Raw genomic sequence first — 17,823 nt, forward strand, 5'->3', positions numbered from 1 at the left:
CATTTCACAGAGAAAGAAAACACAAGGCAGAAAGGGGCAAAGCACTCACAGTGGAGAACACCAGAGACTGGAGCACAGAGCATCACCTTTATCGCTCTTCCTCACCATCTTCTTAAATGGAATTAGATAGGAGGCAGGGACAAGATTTAAATCATCCCTTAACAAATTGCGGGGAGGGAGTGATTTTCATGGAATCATGGAATGGTTTGGGTTGGAAGACACCTCAAAGCCCATCCAGTTCCACCCCTGCCATGGGCAGGGACACCTCCCACTGGATCAGGGGCTCATCCTGTCCCTGCACTCCCTGATCCAGAGCCCCTCCCCAGCTTTCCTGGAGCCCCTTTCAGCACTGGAAACTGCTCTAAGGTCTCCCTGCAGCCTTCTCTTCTCCAGGCTGAACAACCCCAACTCTCTCACCTGGCCTCGTACAGGAGGTGCTCCAGCCCTCAGATCATCTCTGTGGCCTCCTCTGGACTCGCTCCAACAGTTCCGTGCCCCTCCTTGCACCGAGGGGCCCAAAACTGAGCCAGGATTTGAGGTCTGGCCTCCCCAGCACCGAGTGCAGGGGACGATCCCTGCCCTGCTCCTGCTGGCCACCCCAGGGCTGATCCAAGCCAGGATGTTGGTGGCCTTCTCGCCCACCTGGGCCACTGCTGGCTCGTGTTCAGCTGCTGTCACCCAGCATCTTCTCCACCAGGCAGCCTTCCAGCCGCTCCTCCCCAAGCCTGGAGCTGCACAGGGTTGTTGTGCCCCAAGTGCAGGACCCGGCACTTGGCTTTGTTGAACCCCATCCCGTTGGCCTCAGCCCATGGATCCAGCGTGTCCAGGTCCCCCTGCAGAGCCTTCCTGCCCTCCAGCACAGCCGCGCTCCCACCCAGCTTGGTGCCATCTGCAAATTCCCTGAGGGAGCCCTCGATCCCCTCACCCTGATCATGGATAAAGATGTGAAACAGAGCTGGCCCCAACACGGAGCTCTGGAGACATGCATGTGACTGGCAAACAGCAGGATTTAGCTCCAGTCACAACCTTCTGGGCTTGGCCAGCCAGACAGTTTTTCTACCCACTGAAAAGTTTGCCTGTCCAAGCCAGGAGCTACCAGCTCCTCCAGGAGAATGCTGCAGGCACCAGTGTCAAAGTCTTTACTGCAGTCCAGGTAAATGATGTCCCCAGCCTTTCCCTCATCCTCCAGGCGGTCACCTGGTCACAGGAGGAGATCAGGTTGGTCAGGCAGGAGTTGCTCTTCACGAAGCCATGCTGGCTGGGTGTGATCCCCTGGTTATCCTGTATGTGCTATGTGATAGCACCGAAGATGAATCTCTCCACAACCTTCCCCAGCACTGATGTCAGACTGACAGGCCTGGAGTCCTCTGGATCCTCATTCCAGTTCTTCTTGTGGATGGGTGTCACATTTGCTGTCTCCAGTCAACTGGAGCTTGCTTCCCCCGGAGATTTCTGCTGGTGTCCCCTAGCCCTTTCCCCATCCCAACTCTGCTCCATGTTTCTTCTGAGCAGACATCAGGAAGAGACGGCAGTTATACGGACTAACGAGAGCTGGATCCACTCATCCCAGATTCACACACTGACCACTATCCTGCTGCCCACTACCGACCAGCATGCTGGCCTCTCTCCTCCAGACAGGAGCTTCACTTGGCTACTCTCTCTTCTTCTTTTCAACAACAAAAAAGCCCAAATAATGATGTGTTGCCCTTTTTTTTTACAAATACAGCTGAATGTGGTCACCAGGTGGAAGTGGCTGCCTAACAGAGCAACTATGTAAGCTTCATTCCCTTAAGAAATCAAGCTAAAAGCAGTACTTAGCCAGTCAAAATAAATAGTACACACTAAAATAGGTATAAATAGGTATACACGGACACAAATACCAGGGCCATAAAGGTGGCAAATGGACAGGAGAGGCTGAGGGAGCTGGGGCTCTCCAGCCTGGAGAAGAGGTGGCACAGGAGATCTCACCAGTGTTTAAGTCCCTGCTGTGCTGGGTGAGAGCAGGAGAGCCGGCCTCTTCCCCGGACAAGAGGCCAAGGACATATGAAATTCCAACTGAACACAAGGAAGCACTTTCTCCCTGCGAGGGCTGTCAAACACCAGGACAGGCGCCCACAGAGGCTGCAGAGTCTCTATCTGTGGAGATGCGCCAGCTCCAAGTGGACGCGGTCCTGGGCACCCTGCTCTGGCCAAGCCTGCTCGAGCAGGGAAATGTGAGACCAGGCGAGCTCAGAAGGTCACCACCAAACTAAACGATGCTGCGATTCCACCAAACACCACACTACGCAAGCAATCATCGCCCTACATTCACACATACCACCAGGCAGAGGGAAGAAAAGAGAACCACCAAACATCTGGTGCGGTCTCACATCGTCGGTACCTTGGAGGTAATGGAGAACGGAACCGGTGTGCACTTAAACCCCATAATCCTAGACTGATGGCTCCACCTCATGCCAAGGAACTCGTATCTCCAACCCACTTGCCCAGGTGCTCCTGCCACCCTATTGCAGGACAACTGGAAAACAAAGAGACACTCTGCAGCCCCAGGGTTTAGAAAATAAAGCAATCATCTGCTTTTGGCAAAGATAACATATAGAATCCTCTTAGAGGAGGCGACAGAAGGGTATTGAGATGGAAAACTTTCCTTTAAGGCATTTAGTGAAATGAAAGTTGGAAACAGCCCTGATTGAACAAACCAGAGCTAAGAGTCTGTGCATAACGTCTGCATAAAGACAAAACAGCAGAGCTGGTGGCTCCACAGCGGTGGTCACACCACAACACAGTACATGTTTTCACACCAGAGAACAATGCCCACTCGTGGTTTCAAGTCACTTTTACATTAATAAACTAATATAAAGTAATTACAACTCAGGATCTCTTGACACGACACTGCAGGAGAACAGATTGGCTTTTCATCTCCAACGCCCAACTTGAGTAACTGCAATTAGCACTCATATGCAGAGAGGAATCACAACTGGAGGCAAATCCCGATCCAGAGGAGGATCCTCCCACCCAAACCCGAAGCTCTCGCCCCAAGGCGCAGTGCAGGAGGCTGAGCGCTGCTTCCCCAGATCCTATGGGCACCGCTACGGAACAGCCACATTGCGGTGGGACAGCCCAGCAGCACCAGCTCAGCTTTCAAAAGGAACTCCACAAGCCCCTCTTGTCCCAAAGCCTCCGTGCAGGGAATGGAACAGCTGGCATCTCCCTCCAGAAAACACATCGTCTACCTACTACACCGAGAACAGAAATCCACCCCAGTCCAAAGATGCAGGATCATTCCAGCTGGACTCTTCCACTCCCCATTTCTGCTCACAATTTTTTTTTCCCCTATAAATGATGCACTTTTAAAAAATCTGGTTTCTCAGAAGCTGCAAACACTGTCTCTACACAACATTTAAGTCCCATGCACTCAGAATCATTTTTCAACCCCTACACGCACTCAGAAGAATTCTAAAAGATGATTTCTTACTCCATTAATACATAATTAAAGCTTGAGACTGAAGCTTCAGTCACCTGGCTCTCTCCTTCAGTGTCAGGAATGGACTGTGAGCGACCTCCTCATCAATTAGCGAGATTCTTACACATGATTATTAAGCAACAAGAAGAAATACTGCATGCTACTGTACACTGTTTTTCAAAAGCTACTTCATTAATTACCCCCATCAAATCAGAACGCGACCCCTCATAAGGCTACTGAAAGTTAAATCCTCTGCTCTCTCCGTCTAGATGGAAAAAAACCCACTTTTTAAGAAGTTGCAGAGTGAAACGAGGCTGATGTGGTGGTGATGGGCTTCCACCACCAGTGCTCCATCCCAGTTCACACACCCGGACTGCAAGAAGCTGAACCCACGGTTCACAGTCCTCATTTCAGCTGCAAAGATGCTCCTGGTGCCAGCAGGGAGAGGCGCAGATGCAGGGAGCAGGCAGAGTGCAAGTCACCTCCTCTCTCCGCTCTGTCTCCATCTGAGCCTTAGCGGCGTTTGTCTCCATCCGAGGGGTTTGTCCTTCTCCACATCCACTTCCCAACCCCCTGGTCCCAACCAAGCAGCTCTCAGGACAGGAGCAAATCCCTGCTCTGGGGAACGGCAGATGCTAACTCCAGGAACGCTTTTGTTAAGGTTCAGGGTGGAGGCTTGGTAAAAACAAGTTTCAAAACCCAGATGCTCTGCTCTAAGGGTTAATTTTTTGCTCCAACGAAATCTAAAAGAGCCATGCGACCGCATAGAAATCATCCATTTTTAAAAGTATTGTTTTAAACCACAAATTAGCATAAACGTCCAGTCCTCTGCGCTGCCGCCATTCCAAAGGGAATTCTGCAAACCCGCTGGGCTGCGGCTGCTTTTGCTGAGGTTTTTCCTCTCCAGTTTTACAGGAGCAAGAAAGCTGCAGCGGAGGGACTGGGCTGTGCAGGAGGGCCTGGGGATGGGATCATGCAAGGGAGAAATGGGGATGGGATCCCACTTTGATCCCGGTGTGCAGGAGGAGGGATGGAGATGGGATCCTGCCTGATCCAGGTGTGAGGGATTGGGGGATGGAGATGGGATCCTGCCTGACCCCAGTGTGCTGGATGAGGGTTGGGATCCTGCCTGATCCCAGTGTGCTGGATGAAAGATAGGATCTTGCCTGATCCTAGTGCGCTGGAGGAGAGATGGGATCCTGCCTGAACCCAGCGTGGAGGCTGGGATCCCGCCAGGAGCAGTGGAGGCCCTGCACACTGCACCCGCTGCCCTTCCAGGCCCTCCTGCCATCAGCTCTGCCAAGTTGATAGGGGAGATGTGGCCCTGCACCTCTCATTGACCCCCGGCCCTGCAGCCCCCGTGCTGTCCCCCAGCCCCACAGAGCCCTGCAGAGCCCCTCGGCCACCCTGGCCCTGCACACCCTGCATCCTCCTTCCCGCAGCCCTGCACCCGCCACAGCCCCACATCCCCCGCACCACTTGCCCCGCAGCGCCCCTTCCCTGGGCATCTCCCACACCCCACGCCTCCTGCCTGCAGCCCTGAACCCCCCAGCCCCGCAGCCCTCACCCCCCGGCCTCGAGTATCCCCCGCATCCCTGCATACCCAGACCACCCCCGAGCACCCTATAAACCCCTGCATCTCCCAAGCATACCTCGCAACCCCTCATCCCCGGACCATCCCCTGAGCATCCCCTTGTCCCCAGAGCATCTCCTGCATCCCCGCATCCCCCACGCACCTCCCGCATGCCCGAATCCCACGAGCATCCCCTGAGCATCCCCACGTCCCCCAAGCACCCCCCGCATCTCCCTAGCATTTCCCGAGCATCCCTACATCCCCTGAGCATCCTCGCATCTCCCAAGCATCCCCCGAGCATCTCCTGCATCCCTGAATCCCGCAACCATCCCTTGAACATCTCCACGTTCCCCGAGCATCTCCCGCATCTCCTGCAACCCCCAAGTATCCCCCGCATCCCCAAATCCCACAAGCATCTCTCGAGCATCCCCACATCTCCGGAGCATCTCCTGAGCATCCTCCGAATCTCCTGCATCCCCCGAGCATCTCCCGCATACCAGAATCCCACAAGAATCCTCTGAGCATCCTCACATCCCCCAAGCACCCCCGCATCTCCCGAGCATCCCCCGCATCCCCAAATCCCACAAGCATCCTCTGAGCATCCCCACGTTCCCCGAGCATCCCCCTTATCTCCTGCATCCTCCAAGCATCCCCGCACCCCCCGAGCATCTCCTGCATCCCTCGAGCATCCCCGCACCCACCGCGCGGCCAAGATGGAGCCGGGGCGGCGCCGCTCACCTCCTCGGCCTGTTTGCGCAGCGCCTTCTCCCTCTCGTACTGCGTGAGCAGCTGCTCGTTGTCCTCCCGCAGCAGCTCCAGCTCCACCTCGTGCTCTTGGTTGTCGGTGAGCACCGAGTCCAGGTTCTCCAGCACCGTCACCACCAGCGGCATCAGCTCCTTCACCACCTCCTCGTCGTAGCAATGGATGAGCCGCTCGAATTCCCGGTAGATGCTGTTGGCGAGCCCGGAGACCCGCTCCGACATCACCGAACCCGAGCAATAATCGTCGCCCGGGTAGCCCCCGACCCCCCCATCGTCCAGCTGGATCTCCAGCATCCTGCCGCCCCGCACCGCTCCGCTCCCCACCGACACCGCTACCCAGGGGCCGCCGAGCACCGCCCCGCAACGTCACGGGGCGGAGAAGGGCTGGGGGGCTCCTCCTGCACCGTCACGGGGCGGGGAACAACGCGGTTGCGGGGCTCCTCCCCGCGGGGTCCCGCACTCCCGCATCCGCGGGCCCCTCAGCACAAGAAGGATGTTGAGGCTCTGGAGTGAGTCCAGAGAAGAGCAACAAAGCTGGTGAAGGGGCTGGAGAACAGGCCTTATGAGGAACGGCTGAGAGAGCTGGGGGTGTTTAGCCTGGAGAAGAGGAGGCTGAGGGGAGACCTCATTGCTCTCTCCAACTCCCTGAAAGGAGGTTGTGGAGAGGAGGGAGCTGGGCTCTTCTCTCAAGTGACAGGGGACAGGACAAGAGGGAATGGCCTCAAGCTCCTCCAGGGGAGGTTCAGGCTGGACATCAGGAAAAAAAATTTCACAGAAAGGGTCATTGGGCACTGTCAGAGGCTGCCCAGGGAGGGGGTTGAGTCACCTTCCCTGGAGGGCTTTAAGGGATGGGTGGACAAGGCGCTGAGGGACATGGTTTAGTGATTGATGGGAAAGGTTGGACTTGATGATCCAGTAGGTCTTTTCCAACCTGGTGATTCTATGATTCTATGAAAGGGAGCCCCACGTGTGGGTCCTGCATCTCCCAGGGGGTCACAGGGTCCTCACACATGGGTCCTGCATATCCTGGGGTTGCCGTGGCAATGGGATGCTGGCACACAGGGACGCCTGCAGCACAGGGAGCCCCATGTGTGGGTCCTGCATCTCCTGGGGCTGCCACGGCACAGGGATGCTCATGTGTGAGGCCCTACGTCCCAAAGGGGCTGCCACAGCACAGGGACCCCAATGTGCGAGGCCCTACGTCCTGCAAGGACCCAACCTCACCACATCTACTAAACCTTGCCCTTAAGTGGTATGGCCACAGGTTTTTTGAACCCCTCCAGGGATGGAGTCTCCACCACCTCCCTGGTGGAGACCATTCCCTCTCATGCCATCCCTTGCTCCTTGGGAGCAGAGCCCAGCACCCACCTCACCACAACCTCCTTCCCAGGAGCTGCAGAGAGTCTTCCCTCAGCCTCATCCTCTCCAGGCTAAACAGCCCCAGGGCCCTCATCCCCTTCTTAGAAGACCTGTGCTCCAGGCCCTCCAGGCCCTTCCCCAGATTCTTTGCCCTCCTCTGGATGACACCTGCATGATGGAAAATGAGGTGGAACATTTTGCTCACAGACAAAACTGAGATGCCCACTTGTGTTTCTACAGGTGTATCATAAGGACATTTCCCTATCTAACAACACTGAAGAAGCACACCCAGCATAACCTTCGGATTCTGGTGACCCATGTTGTCCTCCAAACATGAGAAAATACTCCAACTTGCTCATTAAATGCCTATAAAAAGAAACAATTGCTAAATCCACACACTAGTACTTACAAGTAGCTATTTTCTTTTTCCACGTACAATACTTACTAAATCAGATCAATCCAATTGTTTTTTCACTCTGTCAGATGTGGTGAAGAAATCTGAGCTACTTTCAAAGAGGTCTTCATTTAAAGAGATATAAGTGTCAAAAAAAAAAAAAAAAAACAAACCACAAACCAGTGCCCTCGAGTTTTTTTGTCCAGTTTAACAAAGATTTATATGGATTTAAATGTCGCTTTCATCGGAATTTATAGATAGAATGGTGATTCTATGATTCTAAATTACAGATAGATTTGTTGAGTTAACATGGGGTGGGAAAGAGAAACAGAAGACTAAAGCAAAGAAGAGAACAGAAGAGAAACAAGCCCATCCTGCTTATAACAGAATCAAGGAATTGTCCACAGTACCCACTGGAAAATATTTCTGTAGCGCATGCAAACTAAACAGAGCTGAAGGGGAACGAAATTCTCTGTGCATAAACAAGTTAGGATTTTTATCACTAATAGTAAATAAGGGAGTATTTAAAACTCCAAGCACAAGCTGCAACAGCAGCACATTAAACATGAGGCAAACAGAGGCAGTAAGGTAAAAAATGGCCCCATTCAGAAAAATCTTGTGATCTAGGGGAGAAAAAAAAAATCTAGAAAAAAAGCCTTGCAGAAACACAAGCAATAGGGAATTTTCCCCTAAGACAAATGAGAACGAAATACTAAGGTAGTGATTGTACGGAGCAGCATGCAGGCACCTCAAATCCTGGTTCAGTTTTGGGCCCCTCACTCCAAGAAAGACCTTGAGGGGCTGGAGCACGTTCGGAGAAGGGAACGGAGATGGGGAAAGGGCTGGAGAACAGGGGTTGTGGGAGTGGCTGAGGGCCCTGGGGCTGTTTAGGCTGGAGAAGAGGAGGCTGAGGGGAGACCTCATTGCTCTCTGCAGCTCCTGGAAAGGAGGTTGGAGCAAGGTGAGTGCTGGGCTCTGCTCCCAAGGAACAAGGGATGGGATGAGAGGAAATGGCCTCAAGTTGCACCAGGGGAGGTTTAGATTTGATATTGGGACAAATTTCTTTACTGAGAGGGTGGTGAAGCCCTGGCAGAAGCTGCCCAGGGCAGAGGTGGAGTCTTCGTCCCTGGAGGGATTTAAAAGCCATATGGATGTGGTACTTAGGGACATGGTTTAGCAGTGGAGTTGGCAGCTTTGGGGTAACTCAATGATCTGAAGGCTCTTTTCCAACCTGAATGTTTCTGTAATTCTATATCCTCCACGTAGAAGTAATAGAACAGTGAGTGTGATTACAGTGATGTATGCACTAATGATTTATGTAAGAAGTACCTGTATTTGGCGTGTACGAGCCCACAGACCAACAGCAATGCTCTCAGTATCACGCATTTTACAAACGCTAACCAGTTCTTACACCTTATGTGGATGCTGCCTCCAGTTTAGACATGGAAGAAATCGAGGCAGAAGCAGTAAATGGACCGCAGAGGGAAGGATTGCTAATGCTAGGATTAGAGCAAAGGAGCTTTTGAGGGCTGAATGCAGATCCCCAGTCTGCATTTGACCTGTGTTTTCATCAGGAAGCGCTGCTGCGGCCGACAGTCTGCCTGGGTGGCACTTCCCAACTGTGATAGAGTCATCAAGGTAAAGGAAATGCCAGAAGGGTTGTATTTGGATAGGGATCAGCTACTCCCTTCTGCAGCACAGCTGCACAAAAGCCCTGCAGGCAAACCTCGGAGCCATCAGTCGGATCTTGGGCCCTGCGGATCTTCAGCTGCAAAGCTGGAGCAGAAAGGGAGCAGAAAGCCGTCTCCTCTGTATGGAGCACAGCCTGGCGGGAGAGAGACGAGGTGTAGATTTGTGAGAAGGGTTGGAAGGGACCTTAAGACCCTTCCAGTTCCAACCCCCCAGCTATGGGCAGGGACACCTCCCACTGGATCAGGGACTCCAAGCCCCATCCAACCTGGCCTTGAACACCTCCAGGGATGGGGCAGCCACCACTACTCTGGGCAACCTGTTCCAGGGCCTCACCCCTCTCATTGTGAAGAAATTCCTCCTTATATCTAGCCTATACCTGCCCCTCTCCCATACCCATTGCCCCTCGTCCTATCACCACAAGCCTTTGTGAACAGCCCCTCCCCAGCTTTCTTGGAGCCCCTTCAGGTACTGGAAGGTCACTCCTTGGAGCCTTCTCTTCTCCAGGCTGAAGAACCCCAACTCTCCCAGCTTCTCCTCATATGGGAGGAGCTCCAGCCCTCGGATCATCCTTGTAGCCTCCTCTGAGCCTGTTCCAACAGCTCCATCTCCTTCTAATGTTGAGGGTTCCACAACTGGACACAATACTCCAGATGAGGTCTCACAAGAGAGGAACAGAGGGGCAGATTCCCCTCCCTCACACTGCTGGCCACGCTGCTTTGGATGCAGCCCAGGACATGGCTGGTTTCTGGGCTGTGAGCACATGTTGCTGGCTCATGTCGAGATTCATATCCTCCAGCACCCCAAGTCCTTCTCCTCAGGGCTGCTCTCAATCACACCATCCCCAATCATGTACTGAAAATGGGGATTGCCCCGACCCAGGTGTAGGACCTTGCACTTGGCCCTGTTCAACCTCATGAGGTTCTCACAGCCCCACTTCTCCAGCCTGCCCAGGTCCCTCTGGATGACATCCCGTCCTTCCGATGTGGCAACTGCACCACTCAGCTTGGTGTCATCTGCAAACTTGCTGAGGGTGCCCTCGATCTCACTGTCAATATCATTGATGAAGACATTAAACAGCACCGGTCCCAGTATGGACCCCTGAGGGACACCACTAGTCACGGATCTCCATCTGGACTTTGAGCCATTGACCACTACTCTCTGAATATGACCCTCCAACCAGTTTCTTATCCACTGATAGGAGACAGGATATAGGATGGGATAGGATATGGGATAGGGATAGGAGTAGTTCACTTGGAAATGACCTACAAAGATTGAGTCTGAGGTGTATTAGTTATGGGATGGATCACCAATAAATCACGAGGCATCTGAACCTAATAGATTTTCAAGCATCCCCCACCCAGCGCCAGCCCAGCCGAGCTCACATAGAAGTGACAAAGATGAAAGCAAAAATTCCTGCTGATGAATTTCAAACTCGGCAAGCTGCCCAGTGCCTTGGGCCTCGATTCACCCCACCCTACATAAGAAACTACAGAGACAAAAAGTTGTGCTGCACCAAAACAGCACAGTAGCAAACTTGGTCGTGTGCTTGATAAAATGCTTGACTGCATTATGTTATGAATAATGATTGCATTGTGTTATGAATAAAAATGTACAGGGTCAAGTAAAAACAGAGGGAAAGGAGGCAGGTAAGGGGTGAGAGAAGGCTTACTCATCTGGTTATGTTGGTTCATTCCTCAGTTCCTTGAACTTCTAATGTCACCTAGAAGGTACAGAGAAAACAGTCATTGTTTCCTTGCGATCTGCCCACATCCCTAAGAAATATAACAGTGGGAGTGACACAATTCGAACCCCATGGAATGCAGAGCCTGATGAGCTCCTGGTATTCCCCACGCTGACTGTAATCTCCAAAGGTCCAGCAGTGTCCCCAAGGTGAGAGGATCAGAGCTTCATTACATTCTCCTCTCTACATCAGACAGCTTCTTCACACCCTAGGGTGTTGTTAAAGCTCCCCCTGAAAAAGATGGGTGATTGCCTTAATTTAAATTACACATTAAAATATACATTCCTGTATTTATAAATCCAGAATTATTTAAAACCTTGCTATTAGTCTAGGAACTGCAGGAACACCAGGTGTGTTGTGTGTGAGAAAGAGTTAAAATTACTGTTTCAAAATGAGAGCTGGCAAGGGAAAATATTTGCCTATCCTATCCCTCTTGGGTTTTCATTGTATCTAGCTAGGAACTTCTATAGGATTCAAACTGTTTGCTTGACGTTAACAATGTGCTAAAACCTAATTGTCCCGCAGATAGAGCTGCAAGATCCCCTTCCCAAAGAGTTTCCTTGTGCAAGCGGATAATCCAAAGGTAACAGGCAAGGGGTGACAAATGGCCAGAAACCCTGAGGCTAAGCCAGTAACATCAGGATTGATTCTTAATAACCACTCCACCTCCAATTAGCCTTTTTGTTTCCCTTTGGACAGCTGGAACTTTGCCACGTGAAAGAACAAACATTTTTTTCTGGGTTTATCTTGATGGGCACATGGCCCAAGCAAATATTAAATTGGTTTTAGTGGCTAGAGTTTACCTTCAGATAATACCCAGCTGAAATCCAACTTCAGTTGTTTCTGCAGAAAATGACGGCATCGCAGCACCAACACAACATTTGTGGCAGAGATGGGATTGCCATAAACCAGATTTACCTGTAAAGTGACTCTTCTTGTTCAAAAATACCTGTACAGCAGAAAGCAAGCCAGTACCTGGCAAGGGGACTGGCAAAACTGAGCTGCAGCAGTGGGATCACATGAAACCTCTTTGAAGAGATTTCTCTCTGTCTAGCATAAGAACTGTTCAGTGGGAGCCCTCTGAAGTTTAAAAGGAAATGATTTAATGAAGTTCCATATGCATTTTCATAGAATCATAGAACCATAGAATCGTTTGGGTTGCAAGGGCCCTAAAAGACCCCCCAGTTCCAACCCCTGCCCTGGGCAGGGACACCTCCCGCTGCATCAGGAAGCCCAACACCTTGAACGCTGCCAGGGATGGGGCAGCTACAATGTCCTTGGACAACCCGTTCCAGTACCTCACCACTCATTTCCTTATGTCTATTTTAAAGAAAATGTTTACAGAAGAGCATTGAAAACCATATATAATGTCAGCACTCAGCGCATGTAGAGCTCATCTCCAACAACAGAAGCTTCTTTTGCATCTGTTAAGATATGGGAAAAATATTCACGTAGATTTAACAAAACTTTGTTTGCCCAATGATTTCTGAACCTTGCAAACAACATTAGAATCATAGAACCATAGAATCACTAGGTTGGAAAGGACCCACTGGATCCTTGAGTCCAACCATTCCCATCAATCACTAAACCATGTCCCTCAGTACCTCACCCACCCGTCCCTTAAACACCTCCAGGGAAAGTGACACAACCCCCTCCCTGGGCAGCCTCTGCCAGTGCCCAATGACCCTTGCTGTGAAAATTTTTTTCCTGATGTCCAGCCTGAACCTCCCTTGGTGGAGCTTGAGGCCATTCCCTCTCGTCCTGTCCCCTGTCACTTGGGAGAAGAGCCCAGCTCCCTCCTCTCCACAACCTCCTTTCAGGTAGTTGGAGAGAGCAATGAGGTCTCCCCTCAGCCTCCTCTTCTCCAGGCTGAACAACCCAGCTCTCTCAGCCAATCCTCGTTAGTAGTAGTGTAAGTGGCATTGGTACCAATAACAGCATTTTCAGTCAAGGAGCGGTAGACAAGATGGTGCAAACTCCAAACAAGACCTCAGGCAGCAGTTCGGGGTCAGGTAATGGGATCCATTCCCTACCCAAGCTGAAATGCTAATCAAGGAGACATCTTGAAGGTTCTGCAGAATTGCAACCCAGCTTGTCTTCAGAGGATGATGGAGAGAAGAGGAGGAAGGCAGGTCTCTATCCTGCAACCTATATCCTGAATGAAATCCTCGAGATCTACAAACACGGATTTCTGCAACCCTAAAGGCAATGCCCTCTTTTTTTTGTATTCTATTTTGAGGTCTTTAAAGAACATAAGAAAGCACCACGATTCTGTCTTTGAAATGCTTCAAATAATTATATTTTTGGCAATATTTTGGTTAAAATACAGAGGTGTAAAGCCTGCTAGAACTTTCCTCCTATCTGCTACATTTTAAAGCGCACTCCTCGCTGCTGCAATGATCGGGTTCAGCAACAGTAAAGGCACTTTCTCCTCTGCCTCTCTTCTGTGCAGAAGCATTTTCTGGACAGTTTAAAAATGGAAGCATTGCCTAAAGCAAACATTTTTCTCACAGGGCTCTCCAAAGTCAGTGTACACCCTATTGTCATCAGTCTTCCAATCTGTCAGGATAAACTGCTCAACTTGTGAATTAAGCGACCTGTCCCCTGCACTCACAGCTGAAGTTCACTGGAGAGCTCTGCAATACATCAGGAAATGAAAGGCAAATGGCCCGGGATTGCCTTCAGACTCTATTGTGCTAATTACCAAATCACTGATTGCAGCAGCAATCTGCCCAGAGGATCAGAGCCACAGCCACATCCTCTATCTCTGTATCTTATTCATTCTCACAGAATCATAGAAGCGCTTAGGTTGGAAAAAAACCTTTAAGATGACTGAGTCCAACTCTATTCTCATTGCTTCATGACTGACATCCAAGTGTGCCTTTCAGGGGAGACGATAATTACATTCACGGTGAATATTTACACCAAAAAAAGCAGGCAAAGTGTAAGTTCAGAGGGTTTGGGCTTTTTTTTTTTTAAGTAACTTCCACATGGATTTTATTATTCTTTTCTTGCATATTAAATCAATGAGTAGACCTTGAACTGAAGGCTAAAGAGATTTCCTGCACGAGGCTGGGATGACCTGGCCTGCTGATCTCAGCCCTTTCACTCCTTGCCCTATAAAGTAGAGAGGGAAAAAAAAGCCCCAAACCAGCTAAATTAGATGAAACCTACAGCCACTGCAAGGAAGGTTCCCTCATGGTGAAATAAGAATGAGCAGAAGCATAAGAAAACGTGCAGAAGCTCCTGATCTCTCCAGAAACACTGGCTGCTGTTCAATGTTTGATAGCACTGGAGACCCTTCCGTGCCAGTTAGAGCCAAAGAGAAACATGAAGGGAGCAGGGTAGGTGATTTCAAACATCAGTTTTGACACACACATTCTGTACCGGCACGCCACTGTCTTCCTGTGCCCTGGACCTTAACCCCAGCCTCACTTTTACCCTTGCGCTTCCAGCTGACATTGCAGGCCAATCAGTTCGAGCAGAAAGCTGCACACACCTTAGTGCCTAGAAGATCCACATTAACTCCTCTGTTTCTTTCTATTTGCTTTTTATAAAGTAGGAGAGAGACTTTTGCAAAGCCTCTAGAAACCTAAGCTACATTTAAGAGAGCCCTTCAGCACAGATTTAAGGTGGCAGACAGCTTCTTAGACACAGCAACGAAGGATGCATCAGAAGCACTGAAGAGAAGGCTCCGAGGAGACCTTAGAGTGACCTTCCAGTACCTGAAAGGGGCTACAGGAAAGCTGGAGAGGGACTGTTCATAAAGGCTTGTGATGACAGGATGAGGGGGAACGGGTATCAGCTGGAGAGGGGCAGATTTAGGCTTGATATAATGAAGAATTTCTTCATCATGAGAGTGTGGAGGCCTTGCCACAGGTTGCCCGGAGCAGTGGTGGCTGCCCCATCCCTGGAGGTGTTCAAGGCCAGGTTGGATGGGGCTTGGGCACTTTGATCCAGTAAGAGGTGTCCCTGCCCATGGCAGGGGATTGGAACCGGATGATCTTTAATGTCCCTTCCAACCCAAACTATTCTATGAGTCAGGTTGCTTTTATTAGCGGCTCAACAAAGACGGAAAATTCTGCTGCCGTGACAAGGCAAAGAATATAATTAACTAAGAGGACTCCTTAGTTTAGCGCCATATTAAATCCATGGTGGGTTTTACGGTCTGTCCTGAACCCATGGGAGGGACGGCTTCTAAGCTGGCTGGAAGGAACACCAGCAAATGGAGCAGCACCGCTAAAGAAGGTTACATTATTAATTATATCGAAGAGCTCTCTCAAACAGCAGGACATCACAGCAAAAAAACCAAGAATAGCTCATCGCTCAGCCACTGCAGTAAGCAAACACACACACGTGGGTCTTCCTGCTGCTGTAAACCCTCCTCCTCCCGCTGCTCACCCTCGGCACTGGGGATTTTCCTCTCTCCCAGCCGTGGCGGCGAGCAGCACACATCATCTAGCGATGGAGCCTCTGACTGCATCGTTTCAGACGTTTCAGAGCCTCTGGGGACCCAGTGAGCCCGAGAGGAGACGCTGACTGGCCAGTAAGAAAAATACACAGTCATGAGAAGGAGATGGCAAAAATATGTTAAATGATTACGTATCAATGCTCCCGTTTCCTGTGTTCTCAGAAGAAATACACAGTTCATGGCAGAATGAATTTCTGACAAGTCACTCGCCTGCCTGAAAATGTACTTACTACAGCGATACGGTTGGACTCGATGATCCAGTGGGTCTTTTCCAACCTGGTGATTCTATGATATTTCTGTACATTTATGACCAAAGAGATGACAAAACCCAGTGTCTTTGGCAAAGACCAACCCCAATTCGCCACAAACCCAATTTCACTTCTTCCACGCAAGGCAATCACTTGGAAACAGCGTGCAAATAATGACACGTGCTATAAGTTAAGGGTTACATTCAAAGGACTGGCAATACTTCAGCTGTCCACAAGACTGAGATCTCAGTGATGAAAAATCCAGATAAACAAGAGGAAGCACCTACCAGAAGGGGCTGCTTGTTTTAAGACAGAAAATGGAAGCTATAAAATCAGAAAAACAGGCACAAGAACATTAAGGGCAGGAGAAGGACTCAATACCAGTTTTGGTGAGCTTTCTGTAAACGTGAATTACAATCATCTGTGTAGGTTTTTATTAGAGGACTAAAGCTGGGACTTCCAAGACCTTCAGGAAATAAAAGCCCTGCAGTTCTGGAATAAATTTACAGTCAAGGCAGAACATTTGGATGACGTTTAAGGATGGCCAGGTGTAGGAACAAGGTAATGGTTCAAATAAAAATCAAAATGACTGAACATCTACAAATTCAAGTGAGGATGAATGGGATTTGTTAGAATACGAGAGATCTAATAGACAGGAGACCATATTAAAATAATTTATATACTTACAAGGTAGAACCTCCAGCAAACCTTGAGTCAACCAGCTGCCCACAACGGTGCTGCAGACCTTACAAAGCCACTCCAGATCCTCTACAGTGGATGTTTTCTTCAAGGATGGTCTCCCTAGATTGGGTTCAGAATCGCCATCTTACTTGTCAACTAAATTGATTTTTCGTTTCCAATATTCATTCTTTTCCTCAAAGCCGTAATGGAAAAAGAGCTCTCCTCCTTCTCCCCTCCAGGCTTGGTCTGGTTCCTGCTCTGTAAGTGCTGTGGGTTGATGAGGTTCCTGACCCACTGCTACTTCTTCAGTTTTACATTTTTGGATCTTCCTCCTCCATTTGCAACATCAGCCCACGACTCTTCCACTACACCGAGACTTCTTAAGGGACAGAAGATGGAAATCACAACAACCCTCAGGTTCACTGCTCCCAAATGAATTCTGGGTCATGGATTTTTCATCAGTCATGTCTGAATCTCTTCTGGGAAGCTCTGAGCAACAGCAGAGACACCAGGACTGCTGACTACAGAGCCAGCAAGGATGTCTTTCACCTGGCCAAACTGAGAAAGTTACCTCTAACTGACGAGACACATGAAGTGGTTTTATGCCTGTCCCTTTCCTCCCAAAAGAGAGGTGAAAGCTTTTTCTAGACAAGCACCAACCTGAACCTCATAAGGTTCAACAAGGCCAAGTGCAAGGTCCTACACAAGTCCTGTACAGGCTGGGCGATGATGTGATTGAGAGCAGCCGAGAGAAGGACGTGAGGTGCTGGTTGATGAGAAGCTCAATATGAGCTGACAATGTGCGCTTGCAGTCCAGAAACCAACCGTGTCCTGGGCTGCATCCAAAGCAGTGCGGCCAGCAGGGTGAGGGAAGGGATTCTGCCCCTCTGTCCTCTCTTGTGAGACCTCACCTGGAGTATTGTGTCCAGTTCTGGAATTCTCAACATAAGAAGGAGATGGAGCTGCTGGAACAGGTCCAGAGGAGGCCATGGAGATAATCCAAGGGCTGGAGCACCTTCTGTACAAGGACAGACTGAGAAAGTTGGGGTCGTTCAGCCTGGAGAAGAGAAGGCTCCAAGGAGACCTTATAGAGACCTTCCAGTACCTGAAGCTAAGGCTCAGCTAGAAATTGGATTGGCCAAGTCAGTGAAAGATAACAAAAAATCTTTCTACAAATATATAAATAATAAAAGGCGGACTAGGGAGACCATACAGTCCCTATTGGACACAGAAGGAACAACAGTAACAGGGGATGAGGAAAAGGCTGAGGTACTTAATGCCTTCTTTGCCTCAGTCTTTAGTTGTAAGGAGGGTCGTTCCGTCTGTGTACTAACCCAGGAGCTAGAGGAGCATAATGAGGCTCCCATGATCCAAGAGGAGGTGGTCAGAGCCTTGCTAGCCGGACTGGACAGCCACAAGTCTATGGGGCCGGACGGGATTCA

The 17,823-nt window shown here is 50.1% G+C and overlaps 1 protein-coding gene across 29 annotated transcripts in view; it reads right to left on the bottom strand.

The window, feature by feature from the left end:
• MAPK8IP3 (mitogen-activated protein kinase 8 interacting protein 3) overlaps nt 1-6,124 on the bottom strand; it is a 72,567-nt gene extending 66,443 nt beyond the window's left edge. For all 29 annotated transcript variants that reach the window (XM_069870071.1, XM_069870069.1, XM_069870074.1 and 26 more), the window contains exon 1: nt 5,772-6,124. In XM_069870071.1, the coding sequence (XP_069726172.1) occupies nt 5,772-6,089 (318 nt within the window). In that variant the 5' untranslated portion in view covers nt 6,090-6,124. The remainder of the gene's footprint in view (nt 1-5,771) is intronic.
• Between the last annotated feature and the right edge of the window lie 11,699 nt (nt 6,125-17,823).

Source organism: Phaenicophaeus curvirostris, chromosome 16, assembly GCF_032191515.1.
Source record: "Phaenicophaeus curvirostris isolate KB17595 chromosome 16, BPBGC_Pcur_1.0, whole genome shotgun sequence".
NCBI lineage: Eukaryota > Metazoa > Chordata > Aves > Cuculiformes > Cuculidae > Phaenicophaeus > Phaenicophaeus curvirostris.